This window comes from Lissotriton helveticus, chromosome 9, assembly GCF_964261635.1.
Source record: "Lissotriton helveticus chromosome 9, aLisHel1.1, whole genome shotgun sequence".
Taxonomy (NCBI): domain Eukaryota; kingdom Metazoa; phylum Chordata; class Amphibia; order Caudata; family Salamandridae; genus Lissotriton; species Lissotriton helveticus.
The window spans coordinates 921,901,188-921,928,102 of NC_136070.1; the positions used below are offsets into that span (position 1 = coordinate 921,901,188).

Below are 26,915 nucleotides of genomic sequence, written 5' to 3' on the forward strand. Positions count from 1 at the left end.
TCGACGACGACATGTGGAAGTATTGTTGCACTGCCACCAAGACGCTCTCATTGAACGGTCGGCACCGGATTATACATTTCAAATTTATCAATAGAATTTACTATACACCTGCCAGACTTCATAGATACGGCCTGAGGGCCACAGCGGAATGTGATAGATGCCATTCCCTGATGCGGGATTCCTCCACCTAGCTTGGCAGTGCCCTGGAGTGTGCGCTTTCTGGAATAAGATCTTCACTGAAATAAGGGCAGCAGTAGAATTGAACATACCTCCGGACCCGGGGATGGCACTGTTGGGATACACGAAGCCACTACCTGTGTCTATTCGAAGACTAGTGGGCATGGGTCTGTTAATTGCGCGTAAAGTGCTTGCGTGTTCCTGGATGACGGGGCCTGTTCCAACCCCTACACGGTGGGCACGTGAGATGGTATACTGCTGTACGCAATCTGAAATCTATTGTGAACTTTTTCCCCCCACAAGTAGGCCCAAGAACTACTGGGGACTCTACCAAACGTATCTGTCACGCAGAGGGGAGGGGACTGCGACTACTGAAGCGGTCTAGATGTGGTACTGGGTGCTGCCCCGGGGTTGCTTTACACTTTTTGGCCCCGACTTGTGGACGCTGTGTGAGACAGTGATGTTTTCGATTATTCTCTGCTTCAGTAATTGCAGCGATGTGGGATCTGAGCGCCGCCTGCCCTGCTTACTTGGTTGTTGGCTAAACGGCTGTGTACTCTTTCTATTGTAGTAGGAAAAAAGATAACGGTTAAGTAGATGCCACTTTAACTTGAGGGGAGGGAGGGGGGTTCGATGTTCATTCTTGGGGACACTGTTTGATTCCTTTCTGAAACTTGCAAAATAAACTAAAAAAAAAAAATATATATATATATATATATTATTTTTTAAATTGTTAGTGGTGCAAGCGGTAGTTAGGCTGTGGCTGCATTAAATTTGGTGCAATATGCTTGCAATAAACTAAAAAATTATCCAGTTCATCAGGTTGCCATTGCCAACCTGTTGGCTTTGCCAGTGCTTATTTGTGAATCCAGTCTGTAATGTAATGTGCTAATAATTAAAGCACAAACATGCCCCAGTTATCAGCATTAGAGCACTTATTTCAACTCCTTCTGATAGGATGCCAATTAAATCATCACGCAAGAGACATGCATTAGAGGCCAAGAGCAAACCTAAAATTGTCACGTGTATGTTGACAGCCAAGCGCTTGTCAGTGTTTCCGCATGTCCAGAGCTGCCGACTTTGGAGCGGGGGAAAACGGTTCGAGTCTCAGCATCCTGCGATTCTGGGCAAATCACTCAATCGCCCCGTACCTCCCAAAAATGAACGTGTATATAATTGGTGCTCGTGTAAAGCGATCCAATGCCTTCGAGTCGAGTTCGCGCTATATGAAACTGCAACAAAAAAGAGCCTCTCTCTGCAGCTTATTCCGAATACTTATCCGAAATTGCCTATGGTAGCTGCCATCTTAGCTCAGGAGACAACGCTGTACTCCTAGCACGCCGCGGACATCTTGGAACTGGATGTGCAATCCGCATGTTTCTCGTAGTTGCAGCGCCAGTGGCTGCCGGAAGTAAGCCGGACATGTAATGATAGGGGGCAGGAAGTGTTTCTTTTGCTGCGTTCGTCGGCTTCTTTCTTCCGGTGCTGGTCTCCCACGCTGTAATCATGTCCGCGTTCGAACAGCTTCGAGCCAATGTGGGCAAACTTCTAAAAGGCATCGACAGGTAACGCATACATGTACTGTACAAGCTCCTGGGGAAAGAACGAAAGGAAAGCCAATCGGAGAGAAGTGCTACTATTCTATGAGCTCCTTCAAGGGATGTGATCAGCGCACTCCCCTTCTTAAGACCGCTATTACCGTCTGTTGATCCACTCCCTCATTAGCTCCTAGATCATGATAGGATGAGACCCTCCTCGTTACGTATTAAATCTATATCGGTCTGCCTGTAGTATAATGCAATAAACTTGTCCCTGTGCAACCACTACACACCGTAAAGCCCTGCCTAGTCAAGTCACTCTGCAGTTGTTTCTAATTACATTTATTTTCTCGTTGTTTTTGCAGATTTCTAGAGCATTCTTTTTTTATTCTGGTCATTATTTCGCGAGCCCTATGCCGGAGGTAATTCATTGCCTTAACAGTCATTTAACATCATCTAATTATACATTTACATATAAAATGCATATACATTTAAATATATAACCTCGTACATCTCCAAATAAAAGAAGTGCACAATTGGGAGCGATCATACTCTTCGTATGCATCTTTATTATATTTGCGGTATTTATAGAGCACATACATAGCCTTGAATAGCAGCGCAGTACTGTTGTAAGTACCCCCCATGAAAAAGACTTGCTGTTGAACTTTCCAATAGGAGATTGTGCAAAACAAATGGGAAGTAAAATAAAAACATGAGGGAAGGAGGATACATTGATGGTGTCTAGGAAGGTAAGAAGAATGTAAATGTGTATGTTGGTATTTGTAGAACGTGAATATGTTGCAACATGGCTGATATCCGGGGGAGATGCTAGACATCTATTGAGGAGATGGGTCCTGGTTTCCTCTTGACCGTCACCTACCCAGCTGGACATTGGGCACAGTTCCTCCTCGTCTGCCTGCTACTGACTCCTTCCTTCCCTCCCTCCTACGAATTCTTGCAACATCATTTTTGTGTACTGTAGCTTTGTATGCTCTTGTAACTGATGTAACTTTTAACGTAATAATCCTAAATGTAAAGCGCTCTGATACCCTCTTGGGTCAAGTTCGCGCTATATACAACTTCATAAATAAATACAAATAAAATAAATGTTTGCCAGGTAAGCTGCGATCTTGTTATTAAATTTATAAGTGATGCAGCTGGTCTCAAGATGACTGGGCTGGACGGGGAGCCAGCGTAGATCTTTTAACTTGTGGCTGATTGGTTGAATTCCTTCATCTCTTGATGAGCCACCCTGCTGCGTCTAGCATACCTTTCAGGGGTTCTAGGGTGATTGGTATAGGTGGGATCACTGAGCAGGGTGTTTTTTTTTTTTTGCCTCTGTCTAGGTGGGAAAGGGTTAGGACTTGTACTGTTGTTCTGAAGTCATCTTCCAGGAGAAACTGCTTCACTTTCTTCAAGAAGAAAAGTTGGAACCAGACTGTCTTGGTCTTCCTCATGATCTGTTGCTTGAACAAGTGATCTTTGTTAAGAGTGAATCCCAGAGATTATGCATGGCTAGTCAGCTCGGGGTGAAGCCTGATATGTTTTAGTTGGAGTGCCAGACTTGAATGTGGAGTTGTTTGGTGCTGGCGATAAAGAATATGAATACAGAGTTTGTGAAGTTTAGCATCAGGAATTTAGAAGATGTCCCAGTTTGGATGAGTTTGAGGTAGGATTTGAGTTTGTGTGTCATTTGTTCAGGATGTTTTCCGGTAGAGCTGGGTATCCTCTATGTATTGCTGGATCTTGATGCTACTGTGTTTAAGAATGGACTCAAGGGGGTTCCATGTAGAGTTTGAAGATGATGCAGGAGAAGATTCCGCCTTTGTCTTGTGGAACCTATTTCTACACGTTGGTGTGGAAGGATGGAGACTAGTTTAAGAAAAAACCTAAAAATTCCATGCATGCTTTCAGGGTGTTGATTAGAGGTGAATTGCCAGCAGTGTCGAAGGCTTCAGAGGTCAAGTAGGAGGCAGGGGTTGTTCTGTTATTGAGAAGGAGGGGATAGTAACCTATTTGGAGTGTGGATGTCTCAGTACTGCAGCATGATCAGATGTGTGAGGGGTAGTCCTGTCAAAGATTCATGTTGCTGATGTAATTCTATAGCTCGGGTGGGACTGCTCTGTCAACCATTTTCCCTACGGACGGAAGGTTGTGAAGCTGTGGGTTCTTTAACAGGGCATGGATCTGATTGTGTTAAGGATGTCTGGGACTGCTCTTTGGCTTTAGGAAGCATTGACTATGTGGATAAGGGGTCTGAAGGCCTTTCCGTGGAGCGATTAGATGGTGGAAGAAAGGCTGTCATCCTCTTAGGAGGTAGACTTGAAAGAGTTCAAAATATTGGAAAGATCCATGTGCAGGACTGAATTTAAGGAGGTCAATTTTGTGGTGAGGCGATTGGGTGTATCTGGAAAGACATTAAAGTAGTACAATGTTGCACCTGATTGTATTCTTTTTTTGTTGTTGTTGAAAAAGAGGTTGATGGAGTTGCATTTGTCATCTGAAGCAGGAGCTGTAGGCTCTAGGAGAGGATTGGTGCAGTTATAACCGGACCTTACTTCTGTTGCTTGCTCTTGTAGTAAGAGACTTTAGCTGTGATGCTGAAGAATTGTGATCTTCTCAATTTCTTCTGATTTTGTACGGTAAAAGCATCTATTTTTGCTAAACTCTTGTGCGTACGAGGTTTCAGTGAAGCATAGCACTGGACATGAGTTCTCATAATTGGTTTGAATTTGTCAAGGTCGATATTGACGTGGTGAGTTCAGAGTTTTGTGGCAGGCTGTTTATTTCTTCTCACATTTTTTCAGATGAATGTCTTTGGAGCGCAAGTTAATTTTCCCTCTCTTTTTTTGTTGTGTTTGATGCTTAGGTCTATTATATGCAATGGTAAAGGGGATGGCAAAGTGGTGTCTCCAATCCAGGGCTACAGGTGTGTGACAGTGGATATTAGGGGATGCTAATAGGATGAGGTCCAGTGCGTTGCCTTTGAAGTGGTTTGGACTATTGATGAGTTGTTTTATTTCCTGTTGAGAAGTGTTTAGAAGGCTTACTTTGCACACTTTGTTTCATAGTTGCCATGGAGGTTTAAGTCTCCCAGGAATATGGGTGGGTGAGTTCGATGGAGGCAGAGTTAATGAGGTCTGAGATTTCTTCTATGAACTGCTTGTTTAATCGGATTAATTAGAGGTTGTTTTGGAGGTTGAGAAAGGGATGTTGAAGTAGAAGAGCTCAAAAGAATTGTGTGGTAGTGATGCTGATTGTGCCTGGTCAGGGTGTCCAGTCATAAGCAGGAATTCCCCCTCCTTTTTAGGTCTGCGCTGCTCTGGGGAGAGTTTTAGTTAGGGGGCTTTAAAAACCTTACCACACGCTTTTTGTGTGGCCTAAAGCGTGCGGTTTCATCTGTTGTTTTCCACCCATCTACATCCTACTCCTCTTATTATGTATTTAATATCTACTCCCCTGTTCCTCTGTTGCTTCAAACCCCTCTCCAAGTGGCATCCTGTTTTCATTGTCACTCCTTCCTCTGCTGCACTACAATGGTGGATGCTTTTACAATGCCCTGGTCTATAGCAGCGGATGGGCAAGCTAAAAGTATTTTTTTTAAGACCTCCACCACGTTCCTTGATGCAACGTTATAAAGTAACACAGTGGCCATCAGAAAAGTGTTAGAAATGCTGTTTTCTATCGTTTCTATTCTCCAAATATGTCTGCCACGTTGCATCATGCAGCATCATAACAAGCTTCATCACAATGCATCACCCAATGTAGAGCCCTTCTTGGGAATACAGAAGAAAGTCCAGAAAACAATGTTTTTGATACGTTCCAGACAGCCGCTATGGTGTGTTGTCGCTTTGCACCAGGAGATCTGGTGGACAACTTGTAAGACTAGAAAACAATGTGTTTTATACTTTTAGCACAGCTGGTCTCCTTTGTTGAATTTGCCAATGACAGAACATTATAAAAGCATCTGGCATAAGCAAAGGCACAAATCGGTGGCCACAAGCTTTAACTTATTGGCTTTGTCAATGCGTATTCACTTTAGGCAACAGCAACAGGCCCACCTGACTGGCTTTCAGGGTTTGAGTCGTCAGAAAAGGTCTGAGTTTGCTTCCTCATAAACAAGCATTGGCAATCCCAATGGGTCTCGCCTTTGGGGCCTATTAGCTTTGGCAGTTCATTCTGCTGGACTGTTCAGGATCGGAGACACTGGCCAGCATCTTTGAAATAAATAAACATTTACAATGCAATAGGTCTCACATTTACGCATGTTTGAGCTATTGGCATTGTAAATGACAATGCCTTTTTTTATTATTTGGTTTTTAAAACGTAAAACAAAGGCTTTGCCATTTACAATGCCAATAGCTTAAACTCGCGTAAATGCGAGACCTAATGCATTGCAAATGCTTGTTTGAGTTTGCGGTCTGTGGTTAATGCTATAACCCTTGGGGATCAGGATGTGCAGAATGAGTGTGGACGATGGTGTGCCTCAGGTTTTAATGATGAAAAGAGAGTGCATAAAGGTTCTGTTTGGTGCTGCTCTGTGCAATGTATGACTGCAGAATATGAGTTAATGCACAACAGTTGAGTATGTTGTGAGAAGGGAGTGTTTTCTAATGAGTGTTCTGTGGATGAGAATAGAGTGGTCAAATGTATGGCTGCGGTGAATGTGTTGGCATGATCTGGGTGTGAATGTGGAAATGATGTGAAATGTGTTATCTGCGAGACACATGAAGAAGCTAATTTACCCGGAGCAGGTATTCTCCCCTTTGGCTGTCCCTTTATCTCCCAGGTCAAAACAGGTGATATTTACAACAAGGGGTGGTGAGGGACAGAGTCTCTGAATTAAGCAGAATACTCTCACCCAGTCAAGAGATCAGGGCTAGATCCAACACCGTTTTTTAGCTCACTGCACCATCCCAGTTTGAGAACCCGGCTGTATGCAAATTAGTCTGTTCCTGTCCCCGTGCATGATGGGAACAGGGCAAACCAAACTACAAAAGCCAATTCTTACACTGGGAAGGAAACAAGCTTCCGGGGACCGGTTTCTGGCATTACAGCCGTCTTCGGCCCGGCTTGCTTGAATCCTGATGGTGCAGTGAGCAAGGGACTCATGTCTGAGTATACCCTTCCACGCTTAGGGTGGACAAAAATATTTACAACAAGGGGTGGTGAGGGACAGAGTCTCTGAATTAAGCAGAATACTCTCACCCAGTCAAGAGATCAGGGCTAGATCCAACACCGTTTTTTAGCTCACTGCACCATCCCAGTTTCAGAACCTGGCTGTATGCAAATTAGTCTGTTCCTGTCCCAGTGCATGATGGGAACAGGGCAAACCAAACTACAAAAGCCAATTCTTACACTGGGAAGGAAACAAGCTTTCGGGGACCGGTTTCTGGCATTACAGCCGTCTTCGGCCCGGCTTGCTTGAATCCTGATGGTGCAATGAGCAAGGGACTCATGTCTGAGTATACCCTTCCACGCTTAGGGTGGACAAAAATATTTACAACAAGGGGTGGTGAGGGACAGAGTCTCTGAATTAAGCAGAATACTCTCACCCAGTCAAGAGATCAGGGCTAGATCCAACACCGTTTTTTAGCTCACTGCACCATCCCAGTTTCAGAACCCGGCTGTATGCAGAGACTCTGTCCATCACCACCCCTTGTTGTAAATAATTTTGTCCACCCCAAGCGTGGAAGGGTATACTCAGATGTGAGTCCTTTGCTCATTGCACCATCAGGATTCAAGCAAGCCGGGCCGAAGACGGCTGAAATGCCAGAAACCGGTCCCCGGAAGCTTGTTTCCTTCCCAGTGTAAGAATTGGCTTTTGTAGTCTGGTCTGCCCTGTTCCCATGATGCACTGGGCCAGGGACAGACTAATTTGCATACAGCCAGGTTCTGAAACTGGGATGTTGCAATGAGCTAAAAAACGGTGTTGGATCTAACCCTGATCTCTTGACTGGGTGAGAGTACTCTGCTTAATTCAGAGACTCTGTCCATCACCACCCCTTGTTGTAAATAATTTTGTCCACCCTAAGCGTGGAAGGGTATACTCAGATGTGAGTCCCTTGCTCATTGCACCATCAGGATTCAAGCAAGCCGGGCCGAAGACGGCTGAAATGCCAGAAACCGGTCCCCGGAAGCTTGTTTCCTTCCCAGTGTAAGAATTGGCTTTTGTAGTCTGGTCTGCCCTGTTCCCATGATGCACTGGGCCAGGGACAGACTCATTTGCATACAGCCAGGTTCTGAAACTGGGATGGTGCAATGAGCTAAAAAACGGTGTTGGATCTAGCCCTGATCTCTTGACTGGGTGAGAGTACTCTGCTTAATTCAGAGACTCTGTCCATCACCACCCCTTGTTGTAAACAAAACAGGTGATACCCATGACTGTATTCACCCTTAGCTGGTCTCAAACAAAATCATGACCACAAAAGGGGTTAAACCAAGGATGCGTTCTCGCTCCACTGCTTTTAAGCCTCTTTCTGGCCGACCTGCCGGCAGAACTGGATGCTTGCTCCTCACATGCCCCAAAGCACTGACAAATCTACTCTATGCTGACGACCTAGTGCTGATTAGTAGAACCCCGATAGGTCTCCAGCACCTTCTAGATGCCACCCAAAATTTTTCACACCGAACGCCTTAAAAATAAATTTCAAAAAATCAAAAGTTATGGCCGTAAACCACCGCAAGAAGTCAAATCCTCGCTGGCACCTGGACGGCAAATGTCTGGATCAGGTAACAACCTACAAATACTTGGGAGTGCTTTTAGACAAAAATAATTCTTTTAAACCACAGCTAGAATCCTTAAAAAGGAAGGGAGTAATGACTTGCTTGGCATTAAAACCCCTGAAGAAACTGCTTCCGGACTTAACACTCGACCCCTTTTTAAAAGTCCTGCGAGCGAAACTTCAACCAACAGTCACCTATGGGAGCGAATCCACGACGGGAAGAGACGCTGCTATCCTCGATTGCATAATTGCAACCTCTTATCGTGCAATTTTCCAACTCCCCAAATTTGTTTCACCTGCCCAAATAAGACTGGAATTCGGTCTTCAAAAACAGGAAGTAGAAAGGTTTTAAAGAGCTGGCACAAAATCAGAGCTGCCGACACAGGGTCCCTGAACTATCAGCTCTGGCAAGGGCTGACCTGTACCGGAAAGCTGTCAGCTAATGACTACCTTCAGAAATCCTTGCAGGCTCTTGGTCTGACAGAAGCCTGGAACACCCCAACGGCCCACTTGGTTTTCAAAAGACTAGTCGCAAAAACAACAAGACTCGTATCGGTAATAGAGGATAAGGATGCGGTATCCAAGCGTGCTCATGGTTGGGTCGTGCTTAACAATTATGTAGCTCTTAATCCCCAGCCCTACCTCAAGGTCGGATCCAAGCTTGTGATCAAAGAAAAATTCCTAAGGCTTCGGTTGGGAGTCGAACCGATCAGTCCGCTTTTGCCACCGTGGGAAGGTAAAGGGAGCGATCAGATCTGCCGTTGTGTGCGAAAGACACTGAGTCTCTGATCCATATCATATGCATATGCAAGAAACTAGAGGACATTCGGAAGGCACTGTTAAAACCAATATTTAACCATCATGGAGTGAGGTCCTGCAGGCAGGCAGTGATGCTGTGCTTTAACCCTACCTTAGTGCAGCTAAACTGCCGCCTTACAAAATTCTTCGATCTAACAGCACTGAGATTGAAAAAACCTGCTGTCAACAGTTAAGACCTATTACAGAGATTTAAAGATGTAGAACTGGCCCACACCACTGGTCAACCAAGAAAGGTTCCATAATTGACCTTACACAGGCCTTCATGTCTCTGCCAGCAGTGCTAATACAGTTGTAAACAATATTTACGTCTTTTAAACACAATACCAAAGCATTTTTAACCTTGTATTCTATCTTAAATTGTTTTAATGCAATATTTTCTTTTAAATGTACTCTTAATGTTCTGAATGCAACGGTTTTAATTAATCATGCATAATAAATTGACTTACTTACTTACCCTTAGCTGGTGACACACAGGCAGTGGGATGCTCTTAATAGTTGACTAAAGATGTGAGGAGGCAGGAAATGACAGGTGGAAACTAGTGATGTCACTTCCTACAGAGATGGATGCAGGGGAATCCAGTGATGTTATCCTATTGAGTTGGCTGGTGGGAAATAATGTCCTCTTGCAAAGCTTCTTTTAAATATGGTTTTGGTAGGAAGCCAGTGATGCCCTGGGAGCAGCGGCATTACTGAAAGACAGACTCGCAGATTAAAGAAGTCAGTTGTCATTCACAGCACAGTTATGTTATGTTATGTTATGATTTTATTTATATAGCGCACGGCTACTCAACAAGAGTGTCCCGGCGCTTTCAGAGGGCGGCTCAGCAGTTAAAAAAACATAACAGAGAACAGTGTGCTCCAGGTCTGCATGTTCAAGGGTGACAGATCCTCCAGCAGGCAGGTGCATTGAGTGACTGCTCCTACCTGAAGGGGGGGTACCTGGGGAGGCTCCATGATGGAAACCCCTTTTAGCCCTTGAGAGGTGATGCTGTCAGGCGTCAGAGGCACACTGACTGCACCACCTCTTTGTGGTGCACAGTCAGTGCACCTCCTGCAGCCCCTTTGCCTTGGTGCCCACTCCCATAATATGACAAAGTGGCAAGGCGTTTCCCTTATTTGTATGGGGCCATTTTAGAATAGTGCCGTACTGTGTGCCGGTGCTAACTGTATTACAGAAAGGGTTGCGTAAGCATCAGAATCCTCTTCTGTTATACCAGAGTGTCTCTAGGGGACTGAAAGTGGGCGTACATGCAGTTTGGAACCCTGCGGAACATTACGTCGTATGGCCCTGATAGCTAGTATTATTTCTGGGTATGTAAACTGCTTTAAAAAAAAAAAAATGAATGATTTTTAAAACCGGTGTCAGACTTGCCAGGTTTATTATTTGGTTCACCTATCCCAATATTGTATCAGATTTGGCTCATTAGTTTTTCGTGTTGATGGCTTTATCTTTTTAATGGGGATACAACTCAGCCGCCTCTGTGTCCACAGTTATTTAAGCAAGATTAGGTTATAGTCTTCATAATTGGCAAATTCTTTCACAACGTGGCTCTAGACATTTGGTGTTGAAACTCCCCAAATGAGGTTAAGCCCAGCCCAATTGAAACCGCACTTCCTTCCTCCTCAAAATCTAATTTTAAAATGGAATACAAACCTTTCTTCTCCTGTGTCCAATCACCTGTATTCTCTCATGACCCCTAAAGCAAAGCTGCCAATCTTCTCACTATATCATCAACGAAGAAGTGTTCTCAGACCCTTGTGTAGGGATATTTGAGGTTGACCGTTGCCTTTGCTGGTGTCACCCAGTGGAATCAATTTTAAAATGTAGGAAATATTGACATTGTTAGCTAACTAAAATAAAATGTGATTTTATCTGTAAACATTTGAGAACAGATGATGTGGAAGAAGTCTTGTACCCTAAATCCCCATACACCACGCATATCTCTCCTGATGGAATAACTGCACAAATAACCTGTAGGACCTATTGTTAATTTCTTGTATGCTTCCCATGGAGCTATATAATGGCAGATGGGTGTGTAGTACTACAAAAAAGTGGAATCCAGTGGTCCAACAGCAGCGTTTTTTAAACTAGCTCACTGAATAGGTAGGTGGAATATTGTGCAAGTCCTTGTCAGGTGGCACTAGTCTATCACAATCCTTGAAGAAAATGCACACCAGCTCACATAAATTATGAGTGGTGCAATTTTTAAATTTTTGTTAATTACTGTTGCAACTTTCTTGGTGCAAGTTTAGTTATTTAAAACAATTGCAATAAAATCAACTATCTCAATACTCAAGTAACCTTTGTACTAGGCTGGCAGCAGAGGATCCCTCTAGCGTTAGTGCACTTGCTTGAACCTACAGTCCTTTTCTCTGCAAAGCAACCTTATCGTTCTGCTTCATACAACTCATGCACATACTAAATGGCAATGTATCTAACACTATCCTGGTGCCCCCTCTCATAGTATTGCTGCCGGCACGTTTGCGCAACAGATCTCTTCAAGGCAATAGCTTAGTGTGGTTTGGCTATCTGTCCTATACTTAAAGTTAATACCATTTACACTTGTCTTTCAATGTGTAGCCCTCACTCCTGTTTGCAGGTCAGTATATACCAGGTGGTCATCCGATTTTGTCCTTTTTCCAGCATAGCACTGTAGCTTTCCGGTGAATCAAAACAATCAAGGTTGGATTTGCAAGGGATAAGTTGTAATGGATCTTATGTTGTGTTAAAGCTCAAGACTGACATTAATCAATTTATCCACTACGTTATTAACCATGATCATACTGCTGTTATGCATACAAATGTATACACCCCAAAAGACAACAATGGCACTGACACACATGGCAACCCTGTCATAGGGCCCCTATTCAAAGTATTTTGTTCAAAGCATAATATCAGACTCCATGGACGTTAGGCTTAAAGTCAGTGAGATGGGCGGGGGAGGGGGGTCTGGTAACCATGTACTAGTTCTTTATGCTACTGTAGCCCACAATGATTTTCACTGATCCGAAGCAGCTCTCACTACAGAAAAAGTTGGAGACCCCTGTTTTACACCTTGACCAGCAAGATTCGTTAGGTATTTGATAATCTTCATATCATCTGTTTCTTCAATCGCATCAATGAAATCATCAAATGTCTCTATACAAGCAGTTCATCTGTCGTCAATATTCAACCTTTTGGTGGTATCTATTGGCAGTGGGGGTTTTAAGAAGGCGTCCACAATGTAACCATGGGTGGACCTTACTGACGTGGAGTATATAGTTCTCTCAGACGCTGCTTGGTGATCTTGTATATACAAACCATCACTGAGGCCTTGCGATGTACTGGCCTCTGTACAGGACCACTTTCCTGGTCTCATTGGAGAAGCAAACTGTCACAATTACGATCACCATTCTCTGCCTTTATTTCTGCACTTACGGAAACCTTTGGAAGAGTTCTGAGCCCCACTTGGCAGCTTGAATGGGGTGCCGCTTCGGATATGGATGGCTCTGCAAGCACAACCCCTGGTGCTTTCTCTGGGGTCACTCCCTCCAGTGCTGTGGCATGATGACTGTCATTACTCAGTCCTGGTAATCAGATGATCATTTCTTGTATCATTTTGCAAGGCTTGAAAACTCATAAAAATGTTACTAGACCTGCAGATCTAGTAACTTTAATTCACTACTCGACCTAACTGTAATTTACTTGACCCGTGAACTGGTCTCATCCCGATTGTCACACTATTCACTTTACAAAATCCTTTATCATCATCATCAATCTTTATTTCGACAAGAAAATTGTCATAAAAGAACACAAGAATAAAACTGTTAAAATAGTACAATGAAATATTTAAAAACAAATAGTAAAAGACCAATCCACAGCAGTGGCTATTTCTAATACATAACAATTATCCCTCCTGCCCTATTGGGTTATAGTGCCGGCCCTAGTAGGATTCTATAGTGTGCCTTCTTGTCCTGATTTATAAATTAGCCACAAGTGCCCTTCTAATGTTCCACATCGCTGCTATGAACTTTGTAACAGCGAAGACCACAGCCGGTGAAAGATCCGTCTTTAAAATTCTGAACGCATGGAGGCAGTGGCTTATCCCCAGGTTTTTACATATTGGGATAATCCACCTCCGTCTCGGCTTTAAGTAAGTGGGACAAAAGAAAACAACATGGACCTCATTTTCTAAATCTGCGGTGCACCCTGGGCAGTTCTTCGGCGATGGTACGCACCAGTCAGACGTAAGGGATCTGATGGGTAGCGAACCATGCCGCCATTGGAGAAAGAGCTTCCTCGAAACAGTAGGACTAATATCATCCAGAACCTGCTCCAAGTAATAGGAGTCCTTGATCAATAAAAACGTGGCTGCGAGAGTGCCCGATTGGGTGCTGGATGATAAGAGCCATACGGTTTTCCCGGAACAGTTCAACCAATTGTTTTCGTGAGATTCCAGCACAGGTATGCTCCGGGTCTGACCACTTTGAAGCAACTCCGAGCTTCTCGAATTCCTTTCTGACATGCTTAAACCAGGGAAGCCTACCCACATTAGGCAAGCCCAATACTTTGATTAGCTCTTGCCTATATTCAGAGTCTCCTCCAAAACGTTAGAGGTCTCAGGGCCAGTTCTCCCTCAATAGGTCTAAGGCCAAGATCAAGTCTTAGCGGCACTAGTGGGGTACTCAGGGGCAGGGCTGTCAACTGCCTTAAAAATCTGTTCTCCGCGACAGTGATTGCTGAGCTGCTCTTGTAACCCCACAACTCGGCCCCATAGGACACTGCCCCACGCGCCCGTAGTTTGTAGATTACCAGTGGGGGACCAATCGGCTTATACGATGATTTGCTCAAAAGTTTCAGAATACCCCCAGCTATCTGTGTCATCTTAAGGTGCATTTTCAATTGATGCTGGACCCAAGTAAATGATTCATTGAGGGTAAGCCCTAGGGTAGTCAAAGGTGTGGACCCTTTCTACCCTAACTCCATCTATCACAGGGTTTGGGCGTGTTATTGTGGGGGGGTTGAAAATCATATATTTGGTTTTTAAGGTGTTTATTTCCAGACCCCGTTCTTTACAAAAGGAGACAAACCCATCCAGGACACGTTGAATACCCATAGGTGTTTTAGAGAGTAATAGGGTGTCATCCGCGAAGATGATCGCTGCAATCCGGGACCCTGCCAGCTTTGGAGCGTCACTATCTTGTACCGCGTCCAGATGTGCGATTACCCCGTTGACGTAGAGGCAAAACAGGGTAGGTGCCAGGACGCACCCCTGCCTTACCCCCCTGCCAACGGGGAATTGAGCCGTCAGTGAACCGTTGCTGCCACACCTGACCTGTGCATAGTTCTGGGCGTGGAGACTGATTAACATATTCAGGAGTGGAGGTGGAACACCAAGCTCCCCGAGTACAGTCCACAGCTTCTGACGTGGGACCAGGTCGAATGCCGCACGTAAGTCTACGAAAACAGTGTATAGTGACCCACCCCCGATCTTGACAGTTTTCCAATAAAGCATGTATAGACGGAAGATCTGATCCGTAGTGGAAACATTCTTCCTGAATCCTGTTTGGAAGGGGCTCAGGATAGAATGCTCCTCAATCCAGTCTAAAAGACGATTTAGGATCAGTCGGGCAAAAAGCTTTTGGGGCACGTCGATGAGGCTAATTGGCCTGTAGATGGCTGGGAGCAGAGGTGAGCCCTTCTTAAAAATAGGCACAATCTCTGCCCCCAGCCAAGTACTCGGTACCTCCATACCACCCCATATAGCATTAAAAATAGCCGTCAAATAAGGGGCCCATACCACAGGTTCATGCTTTAGAAGGTCGCCTGGTAATTTATCTAGGCCCGGAGCTTTGCTTGAGGGAAGTTTAAGAATAGCTGTCTCTACTTCCCCCACAGTGAACTCGTGCTCTGTTATTCCGCTCTGGATGTTAGGAGATAGTATCAACGAGTTCGAAAGGCCCAAGGGGACGTCCGCCCGGTAAAGGGTGCGGAAGTGCTCTTCCCACACCTCGGCGGCAACATTAGGGGCCACAGCCTCAACTAGTTCTGCCGACCCAGTATTTACAATTTGCCAAAAATTCCGGGCATCTCTTCCTGTCAGGCTCAATGTTAGATTGGCCCAATGGTCCACCTCCCATTCTGCTTTTGCGTGGTGTATTAGCTTTTTGTACGCAGCCCTTTTTTCTTTAATCTGAGCACTATTATGGCTTTGTTTCAATGCTTTGAGGAGCTCTGATTTTGCCCTTCTGCATACCGGGTTAAACCAGGTAAGTTTCTTGCCTGTTTTTTTCCCCGTTTCTCACAGGATTCAGGGTCTCCGCTACTGTGGTAATCAGTTCCTGATGCACAGCACCAAGCGTAGAAAATACTGAAACAGAGGTGAACTCGGGGGTTAAGGCAATGACAGCTTCCAATGCTGTGGCTACTTGTGCATAAATGTCAGCCACTAACTCAGGGCGGGTTACTGCTTTGTCCCATCTGATTCTTCGTCTATTGCTGGAGAGGAGTGCCCGGTTGTCTGATGTACTCCTTCCCTTTGGACTATCTTTGGAACGACCGGGAGAGAGGAAATCTAGGATCAGAGGATTGTGGTCACTTTCGGCCCTAGCTTCCACCTTAAAATCAATAACTTTGTGCCAAGCACAGGCCTCGACGAATATGTAGTCCAATCGAGCCTCTTGGCCCGGTTTATTATAGGTATAGTTTGCGGGTATGTCCGACACTGCACGGCCATTGCATGCCCTTATTGAGTGGTTTAGGGTCAGGGCTAGAATTTGTACTGCCAGCGGTGCCCATGACTTAGGTGGAGGACCCACCACCGGGGGTATTTTCCAATAGTTGTCCTCTTCTGAAATAGCACCATCCATCAGGTCAGACAATGGCTCAAAATGGGAGTTGAGGTCACCACCTATCACTAGGGTGGTCCCCTGGGGAATCCTAGTTAGGAAGGAGGACAGTTCCTCGATGGTTTTAGACTCCACTGTGAGGCTGTTTGGTCTAGAGTAAACATTGACCAAAACGAGTTTGGAGGCGTCAGGCCAAGTCAGTAGGATGCTTTGTACATCCTCCGATGTGGTCTCCAAAATCCTGGCACTACACCCCAGATGGGTTTTCACCCAGATTGTTAGCCCCCCCGATGGCCTACCCCTTCCTCCCCACTTTGCGGGTATAAAGAAGGACGCAAAACCGTTCCTGAGTTGCTCCTCTTTTGCCCAGGTTTCTTGGAAGAAACAGACATCATTTGAGTCAATGAAGGTACCCCACTCTGGACAAGCCAATTTTTTGTGTAACCCTGCAATGTTCCATGACAAGATTTTAAGAGATGTTTCACCAGCAATTTCCTGAGTGGTTGGCGTAGGGTGATCCCTCACCCCATTTTGCGTAAGCGCTCCATCCCCCCTTTCAGGTGGTACATACGCAAGCCCGCCCAGTTCCACCTGCAATTCCCCCAAAGCAGTGTTCAACCCACTCCCTTCTGCCAAGATGGGCTTTAGGTTTGTGTAACTTGCTAAACCATCTCGTCCGCCCGACCTTTTTTCAGTTTTGAGTCAATCAACCTGGTCCAGAGAGCTGAACCTGTTGACGTGGAGGTAGTTGGCGTACATGGGGGTAGTATAAGGGTTATGCCTAGGCCTTCCAATGAAACTCCTAGCACCCACCCTTGTCCACCCTTCTTCGCAGCACCCAGGGGCAGGATTGCTTGGGGTGGGTAGAAGGAAAATGGGCGGGTCTGGATTATAGTACCGGCTGTGTCACCCACCCAATTACAAATGTGTGAGACTATACCCGCATTCCTAAAATTGACCAGGACGCAGTCCCCCTTTAAGTGTTTAGTTGTTGGACCCACCCATGGAACCCTTCTGACCATAACAATTTTGGTTGCCTGATGCGGTGGTGCCGGTCTATGAATGTTCAACCAGCTGACCACCTTATTTTTTTAGGGATGAGAATGATTCTGGGGTAGAGCCACTGAGCTCTGGGACGCCAGTTAGTACGACTACTAGAGGAGCCGCTTCCGGGGGTAGGTTAACTACCTTACACGGCCCCCATCTGCGTTGGTGCGTTCTGCCTTCTCGCGAACCATGCCAGTACTTCTGGGGGGATTTGCGCTGGGCGCACCTGGTGGCACCTGGACCACCACGGGATTGATTACTGGGGCCGGGTTTGTGGTAGGAACAGGCACGGAAACTAAAGGTGCCCCCCCACCACCAACATCATGGCCCTGCTGCACGATTGTGACTGATTTAAGATGGTTCATCATCTCTCCGGTGGCCAGTTCAATAGTTAGAAGTCTATGCTCAATAGAATTCAATCTATCCACTAGAGGATTAAGCAGAGATTTCAGGGCAGAGCCCATGGCGGAGATCAGATTATCTGTCCCTGCCTGCGCCGTGATCCCAAATCTAAATACAGTGGGTTGAGTTGTCACCGGGTCATGGGGAAGTACATTTGTGTCAACATTAATTAAGGGGGGGCTTCCCTATTTTCGGCTTGGTCCGTGAGGTGGTTTGCTTCAGGTCCCTTATCAAGTTTTGCCTTTTTCCCGCCTCTCACCTGGGCACCGCGTTTCCTCTTTGGGACAGCCCCTTCCCTCGCTCCCTGTGACTGTCTGCATACAGGGTCCAGCCCGCCCGCTAGTGTCCCCGTGTTAGTAGTAGTAGCAGTAGGTGAAAGTACTACTACCTCAGGGGTAATCGGTAGAGGTGCCCTAGCCAGTCCTGGGCTGTTCCCAAAATCTTGCAGCACAACCATAATAGTCTGATCAATGCTGTCCAGTAGGGCTGTGGGAGGTCCCCCCTCCCTTTCTGGCATTTTAGCACTGGCTATTAGACCTAAAGAAGATCTCCTGAGACTGTCAATGCCTTGGGAAAGACGATTCTCAACCACAGCAAGCTCATTAGAAAGAACAGAGTTCGCTCTAATCAGAAAACTGTCCAAAGTACCTGCAATCATAGCACTTGAAGCAGTGGCCTTACTCCTTGTCTCTCGACCCGCCATAGTTCACAGTCCCACCAATCCTCGGAGCCGGGTCGAATAGGTATCCCTCGTACAAATCAGGGCCAAGGGGGTAGGCCCGGTCCGGTCCTGCACGGTCTGTAACGGGCTAGAACGGGCCCGTCCTTGGCCCGGCGTGCGCGTTCCACGTGCGCGGATGACTGAGTGCTTTTATAAGAGGAGGCCGGGAAGAGAGCACAGGGGCGGCAGGTCACTCAGCCGCTAAGCACTGTGGTCGTCGCAGTCCCGCGATGCAGCAATGCCCCCAAATCAGCATTTCTCCCAGCAGCCAAGTAAGTACGTCCTGGAGGGGGAAGAAGAAGCAAGGGTTTCAGCTGGCGCTATGTCTCAACTGTGAGCGGCAAAATACTCGCACTACTAATTGATAGCTAGTATCAAAGAGGGCCTTCCACGCCTCCTAACCTTTAACCAATTTTCCTTTATACCACAGAACCCGGCTGTGTCTCCCTGTGAGTATTTTTCCGTCACCATACACATGGTTGGCACTTTTTCCTCACTTGAACTACGCGGTTAACATTACGGGTACTCATTACCCTATACAGTACTAGTGCGCTGTTACTAGGTCCAAATAAGGTTCTTACACCAGTCTCACTATCTACCCAGAGTCTCCAAGCATCATAGGTCCTGATGAAACCCCACATCCAATAAGAGGGTCGGAACGTCATCGACAACTTTTGATGAAAACGAACCATTGTTACAGCTTTTATTATTGTGGAAAATTACAGCTTATTTTGAGGAAATTACTCTCATGGTCGTTTTAGTGAAACATACATGAAACCTTGTAAATAATATCACAATTTGTCTCTTAATTGTTAGGTTCATGCTACACTTGGGAAACTTCATCACAAATATATATTTTTTGTATGTAATAGTTGATATACTGTGTGAATAATACATATGTTTATAATGAAACCTTCCGTGTAATTGGTCTCTCTTTCTATGAAATCAACACAAAGCCTTTTTATTGCGACTGCGCGCTAATATATGAATTGATATATAGACACTAGCCCACAGGAACCACTGTTTCTTATAATTAGCTACCTTGGTTCCACTGTGAGTAGGGTTCCCTTGTTCCTCCTTCTCGACACTTTTATAATAGATATAGAATGTTCGCAATCTAGTTGTTCATTAGTAAACTGTGGGGAGGCAGAGGCCAGGGGCACGGACTTGGACAATTGAGGGCAGGGAGGAGAGGGCAGAGGCAGCAAGCTTACCACACTGGGCAGGTGGGAGAGGCAGTGCCAGCACAACAGACCGTGAAGGAAAGGGGGGGCATGGGCAACAAACCAACCATGCAGGAGAGGCAAGAGCGGCTGTGTCAATACAACAGACCATTGAGGGCAGAAGGGAAAGGTAGTGGCAGTACAACCATACATTCCCACAGATCTGATTTGGGCAGGAGACTCCCAATGTTTTGAAGTTCGAAAGGGCTTTGTTTTAGGTGTCTCCCTCCTAAAACCTCCTCTTTTTCAATAGAAGTCAATGAGGAAAAATGAAATCCCCAGGTTTTTTTTACATTCAAAATCTCCCTCTTACCTAGTTCAAAATGTTGACATGTATGATACATTGGATCACGGAGGGCTAGAGGACTACGGTAGGGACATTAACTCTGGCAATAGAAGGCAGTTGGGTGGGCAATGGCACCAAACCGAATTTACAGGGCAGGCACCAGGGGTTGCAGCAGCACAATACACCACACAGGGCAAGCAGGAGGGCAATGCAGCACAGAGGACCATGGAAAGCAATAGGGAGGGGACAGAGCCAAGCACATGGACAATAGAGAGCAGAGGAGAAAGGGCAAGGGCAGCTAACTGACCATACAGGACACACAGATGGAAGTTGCAGCATAATGGACCATGAAGGGCAGGAGGGAGGGTGCAGGGGCACGTCAACGGACCATGGAACGCAGGAGAGAGGGGCCTACACATAGAAAAGGGAGGGCAAGGGGACAGGGCAGGAGCAGCAAGCTGACCATGCAGGACAGACAAGATGGACACTGGATGCACAACACACCATGGGGGGGGCAAAAGGTTGACTTTAATGGCATACACAGACAACTGAAGAAAGGTGGAAGGGTGTCCGGGGCAGCAAGCTGACCACACAGAGTAGGTGGAAGGGGCAGTGTCAGCACAAAATACCACATATGACAAGCAGGAGGGTTAGTGGCACAACAACAGCCATTTTAGGCAAGTGGGAGGGGGCAAGGCCATTCACAAAGTACAATGGCGGTGAGAAGGGGCTGGACACAAACAAGAGAGGGCAGAGGGGAAGGGGCAGGAGCTTCACTACAGACCACAGGGGGTTGACTGGAAGAGCAGTTGCAACACAACAGAGCATGGAGGGTAGAAGGGAGTGGCAGTTGTGGGACACCCCCGCGCCGCACGGCCACCAGCTGCTGCGTGTGCCCCATTGCCTTGCCCTCTGCCTCGCTGCCTGCCTCGCTGCCGGCTGACTCTGCTGCTGTTTGTTTTTGTTTTGTTTTGACCTCCATTTGTGCCTGTTTATTCTTACTTTTGTGCCCGTGTTAGCGTTCTGACCTTCATTTGTGCCTTGTATTGTTATTGGTATTTGTTGCCCGTGTTAGCGTTTTCCTTCCTGTTTGACCCGCCTATCTCGCCGCCCTCCGTCTTCCCTCCCCGCTCCCCGCTTCCCGCCACCACCGCTGACCCCGCCCCTTTTTTCCTTCTGTTCCCTCCCCGCTCCCGCCTCCCAGCTGCTCCGCCCACCCGCGCACTTGGCCTTATATGGCGACCGTGCGACGCAGGTGAGTGTGACCCACTTGTGGGACACCCCCGCGCCGCACGGCCACCAGCTGCTGCGTGTGCCCCATTGCCTTGCCCTCTGCCTCGCTGCCTGCCTCGCTGCCGGCTGACTCTGCTGCTGTTTGTTTTTGTTTTGTTTTGACCTCCATTTGTGCCTGTTTATTCTTACTTTTGTGCCCGTGTTAGCGTTCTGACCTTCATTTGTGCCTTGTATTGTTATTGGTATTTGTTGCCCGTGTTAGCGTTTTCCTTCCTGTTTGACCCGCCTATCTCGCCGCCCTCCGTCTTCCCTCCCCGCTTCCCGCCACCACCGCTGACCCCGCCCCTTTTTTCCTTCTGTTCCCTCCCCGCTCCCGCCTCCCAGCTGCTCCGCCCACCCGCGCACTTCGCCTTATATGGCGACCGTGCGAACGCGCAGCGTTCACGCGCAGCGGGCGCGCCGATTGTGCGCCGAAGGTAAGCCCGTCTGCGCCCGTCCGCGACCAGACCGCGCCCAGCGCCAGGACCCCTGGCCCACGAAGACCCCGACCGACCAGCCTGACGTACTCCGCCGCCACCCTCATCGCACTCAACACCGGCCGACGCCCAGAATGCCACCAAGCCACCCCACGACGCACCCACGGACCGTTCAGCTGCCACGCCTGCAAGTTCACCTGCATCCGGACCTGCCTCGCACCAGCACCCGCCAAGTCGAACACCAGCAGCACCCACCTCAAGTGCATCCTGCTCAACACCCGCTCCGTCCACAGACACGCCATCGAACTCTGGAACCTCCTAGACGCCACAGCCCCTGACGTTGCCTTCCTCACGGAGACCTGGATGAACGCCTCTTCAGCCCCCGACATCGCCATCGCCATCCCAGAGGGCTACAAGATCGTCCGGAGGGACCGCAACACCAACCAGATGGGAGGAGGCATCGCCATCATCCACAGGAACACCATCCGTCTCACGACCAGCACCGACAACACCCTGACCAACGCCGAACACCTGCATTTCCAGATCCACACCAACCCGACCACCACCCTTAGAGGCACCCTGATCTACCGACCTCCGGGACCACGCACACAATTCAGCGAGGACATCGCCGACTTCGTCAGCCCGCATGCCCTCCCCTCCGCTGACTACATCCTCCTGGGGGACCTCAACTTCCATCTGGAGAACAACAACGACCGCAACACCAGCACCCTGCTCGACAACCTCGCCAATCTTGGACTCAAGCAGCTGGTGTCCACCCCCACCCACCTCGCCGGACACACACTCGACGCCGTCTTCTCATCCAGCAAAGACGTCGCCTTCAGCCACGCCACAGAACTCCACTGGACGGACCACAGCTGCGTCCACTTCACCTTCAAGAGAACGACGACCCACCACCACCAGCAACAGGCCGCCCGCAGAAGCTGGAACAAGATCACAGCAGACCAGCTCGCCACCTCCCTGAGCCAGCACCCTCCTGCCAGCTCAGCGAACCCCAGCCAGGCCGCCGACAACCTCACGAAGTGGATCAGCATCTGCGCGGACGAGCTCGCCCCGCTGAGGACCCCGCCCAGCAGACCCAGCAGCAAGAAAGCCCCGTGGTTCTCCGACGAACTCCAGAGCTCCAAGAAGAACTGCCGAGCCCTCGAGAAAGTCTGGAGAAGGGAACCTACACCGGACAACAGGACCACCCTCAAACTGGCCACTCGGAAGCACCACCAGCTGATCCGCGCCGCCAAGAAAACTGCATTCAAGGACCGGCTGGACAACAACGCACACAACAGCAAGGAACTCTTCAACATCGTGAAAGAGCTATCCAACCCCAGCGCAGGAAACAACGACATCACCCCATCGCAAGACCTCTGCGACTCCCTCGCTTCTTACTTCCACAACAAGATCGCGGACATACACAACAGCTTCAACAAACAACCAACGCTCACCATGACCGAACAACCACCCTCCACCACCACCCTCCACGCCTGGACCCCGATCAGCACCGAAGACACCATCCGCACGATGAACTCCATCCACTCCGGATCACCGACCGACCCCTGCCCTCACCACGTCTTCAACAAGGCCGACGCTGTCATCGCACCCCACCTGCGAGACATCATCAACACATCCTTCGACACCGCCACCTTCCCTGAGAGCTGGAAGCACGCCGAACTCAGCGCTCTACTCAAGAAACCAACAGCGGACCCCACCGAACTCAAGAACTACCGCCCCATCTCGCTCCTCCCGTTTCCAGCCAAAGTCATCGAGAAGACCGTCAACAAGCAGATGGCCGCCTTCCTCGAGACGAATGGATTCCTCGACCCCTCACAGTCCGGCTTCCGAGCCAATCACAGCACCGAGACCGCCCTCATCGCCGCCACCGATGACATCCGAGCCCTGATGGACAACGGAGAAACAGCGGCCCTCATCCTCCTAGACCTCTCCGCGGCATTCGACACTGTCGGCCACCGCACCCTAGTACAGCGCCTCAGCAACGTCGGAATCCAGGACAAGGCGCTGGAATGGATCATCTCCTTCCTCGACGGAAGAACACAGAGAGTCCGCCTACCACCGTACAAGTCAGAGGCCTCCGAAGTCATCTGCGGCGTCCCTCAAGGATCCTCTCTGAGCCCCACCCTCTTCAACGTCTACATGAGCCCCCTCGCGGCCATCGCACGCCAACACAACCTCAGCATAATCTCCTACGCCGACGACACCCAGCTGATCCTCTCCCTGACCAACGACCCCGCCACCGCCAGAGCCAACCTACACGAAGGGATGAAAGAGGTAGCCGAGTGGATGACGACCAGCCGCCTGAAACTGAACTCGGACAAGACGGAGGTCCTCATCCTGGGCTCTTCACCCTCCGCCTGGGACGACTCCTGGTGGCCTCCCGCCCTGGGCACCGCACCCAAACCGACAGACCATGCACGCAACCTGGGCTTCCTCCTGGACTCCTCCCTCTCCATGACCAGGCAAGTCAACAACGTCTCCTCGGCGTGCTTCAACATCCTACGCATGCTACGGAAGATCTTCTGGTGGATCCCCACCGAGACCAGGAAGACCGTCACCCAGGCCCTCGTCACTAGCCGACTGGACTACGGCAACGCCCTCTACGCCGGTACCACCGCCAAGCTCCAGAAGAGACTCCAGCGGATCCAGAACGCCTCAGCCAGACTCATCCTCGACATCCCACGACACAGCCACATCTCCGGACATCTGAGAGACCTTCACTGGCTCCCCGTCAACAAAAGAATCACCTTCCGCCTCCTCACCCACGCACACAAAGCCCTACACGACCAAGGCCCGAGCTACCTCAACAGCCGGATCAACTTCTACGCTCTCAAACGCCACCTCCGTTCAGCCAACCACGCCCTCGCCGCCGTCCCCCGCATCCGAAGAGCAACTACAGGAGGAAGGTCCTTCTCCTACCTGGCCGCCAAGACCTGGAACTCCCTCCCGACCGACCTGCGCCTGACCCAAGACCACCTCTCCTTCAGGAAGAAGCTGAAGACCTGGCTGTTCGAGCAGTAGCGGCACCCCCCCCTCCCCTAAGCGCCTTGAGACCCTACGGGTATGTAGCGCGCTCTATAAGTGTCATTGATTGATTGATTGATTGATTGGCAGCAAAATGGACCATATAGTATAGGTGGAAGGAGATCGGAGCATGGCACTCTGACAATGGAAGGCAGGGTGGGGGGGGGGCAGGAACAGGCGGCAGCCATATGACCATGCTGGGCAGGTGGGCGGGGCAGTGGCATCTCAACAGAACACGCATTAGAGAGGCGGGGCAGTGGCAGGTCCATTGACCACTGTGGGCAAAATGGAGTGAGTATGGGCATCCACACAGACATAGGAGAGCAGGGGGAAGGAGGATATGGGCAGTAAGCTAAGCACAGAGGCTAGGTAGTCGGGCAATGATAAGGACATCGTCTCAGGAAACGGAGGCCAGAAGGAATGGGCAGGGACATCAAGCTAACTGGCGGGTAGTGGCACCACATCTTACCATGCAGGGCAGGAGGGAAGGGGGCCGGTGCATGGACTTGGACAACAGGGGGCTAGGAGGAGGTGGGTAGGGGCAGCAAGGTAACTGTGCAGGGGGAAGGGCATTGGCAGAACAGCTGCCAGACAGAGGTTGACGAGGGGGAAGGGGTTTGGACTTGAACAAGGGAGGGCAAGGAGAAGGGGGGCAGGAGCAGTAAGCTTGGATGGGGCCAGCACAACGGACAGTGCCAAGCCAGACCCTTCGTCCAGCCCCCACCCTGCATTACGATGGACATCTAACTTTGTTTAAAAAAAAAACTAGAAATTCACTGAAAAAAACCAAAGGTTAATGTGATGTTCTAGATATACATTTTAAGAATATCTAACGTTACATTAAAAAGAACTTTACAAATTCACTAAAAAAGCAAAGGTTAAAGGGATGTTATAGTTGGGTGAAAATGGCCCCTAAAACATACCATTTGAAACTAACAAAACCACTGAAATTCACCAGTTCTAGTTATCTGAAGTAGCTATAACTTGTACTCTAAAGTAACTCTAACCTGCGCCCTCGTCATGCACTGCTTTACCTTTGCATACTAAATCACTCATGACCTATTCATTGATTAAATTCATAACCTCTCTATTCACATCTGAAATGCAGTCATTGTTGGCAATACTCTGCATGGCGGGGGCACAAGTTATAGTTACTCTAGCGTACGAGTAAATAACCCTGCTTCCCACAATATTGTACGGTATCTTTTGGCTGCACCAATTCTAGATAAGCTCTCCATACCACATCACCATAAATGGGTGCTTTCTTTCGGTCCACCCTTTCATAAAGTAAATACAAATACTAACCTATCCTATTAGGTTGGGGAGACACTCTCTGAAACAAGCATTGGAAATGCAATAGGTCTCGCAATAGAAAAGTTTGAGCTTTTGATGTGGAAAATGTTTTTTTTTTTCTGCAAAATATAAAAGTATTAATTAAGTTTTTACAAATGGCAATAGTTATAAAATTATCACATGTTACATGTATAGCATTAGTAAAGGTACAATATATAGTTTTCCCCTGTTTTACATGTCTTGACCTGACAAATACATTTTTTTAACATGAACAGAAGTGATAACCTTTAACATATTGTTCTGACATTTGTAATAAAGTTTGAAACATTGCTAGAAAATAATTGAACCAGTTGTTGTTGAATTGTTGCACAGATTGATGGTGTTGTGGCGCTGAGTGATGTTGTTTTGGCTACAAGTAATGCTGTGGCGTTTAGTGATGCTGTTGTTGCGCATTGTGATGTGTGGTGCCCCTGAGTGACGCAGTGGTGGTGCTGAGTGATGCTATGTTGATGCAATATATAGAGTGAGTGCGATAGATAGATAGAGGGAGGATGTTAGATAGAGGGAAGGCGATAGAGGGTGGACGGTAGAGGGAGAGCGATAGAGGGAGGGCGATAGAGGGAGGGCAATAGAGGGAGGGAGGGTGATAGTGATGTAGGGAGTTAGAGTGATGTTGGGTGATAGTGTTTGAGGGTGAAAGAGTGAGGGAGGGCGATAGAGTGAGGGAGGGTGTTAGAGTGATGGAAGGGCGATAGAGTGAGTGAGGATGGTAGAGTGATGGAAGGCGGGAGAGAGTGCACAAGAGGCGGGGGTGGAGGTTAAAGTAGACGGCTGGGAAGGGGAGATACGGGGAGGTCTGGGTTGGTGCAAAAGGAGGGATCCGGGAAAATGCTACTGAAGAAAACCAGTGGACGAGGTAAATGGAAAAGGAGCGGCTAGTGAGGGAGAGCAGTTGGAGGAAAGAGTACAACATGGGAGAGAATGGTGAGAAGGGGGGGTTGCATAGAAGGAGGCTAGCGAGGAGGGGGGGTGAGCGCTGGGGAAAGGAGGAGGCTGGTAGAGAGGACACTGGGGGGCAGAGGCTCGTGACAGAGCATGG

At 48.2% G+C, this 26,915-nt stretch overlaps 1 protein-coding gene across 1 annotated transcript in view; it reads left to right on the top strand.

The window, feature by feature from the left end:
- The first annotated feature begins 1,599 nt into the window (after positions 1–1,599).
- Positions 1,600–26,915, top strand: part of EIF3K (eukaryotic translation initiation factor 3 subunit K) — a 103,268-nt gene continuing 77,952 nt past the window's right edge. Inside the window, exon 1 of the mRNA XM_078661106.1 lies at positions 1,600–1,742. Coding sequence (XP_078517232.1) covers positions 1,684–1,742 — 59 coding nt within the window. The 5' untranslated portion in view covers positions 1,600–1,683. The remainder of the gene's footprint in view (positions 1,743–26,915) is intronic.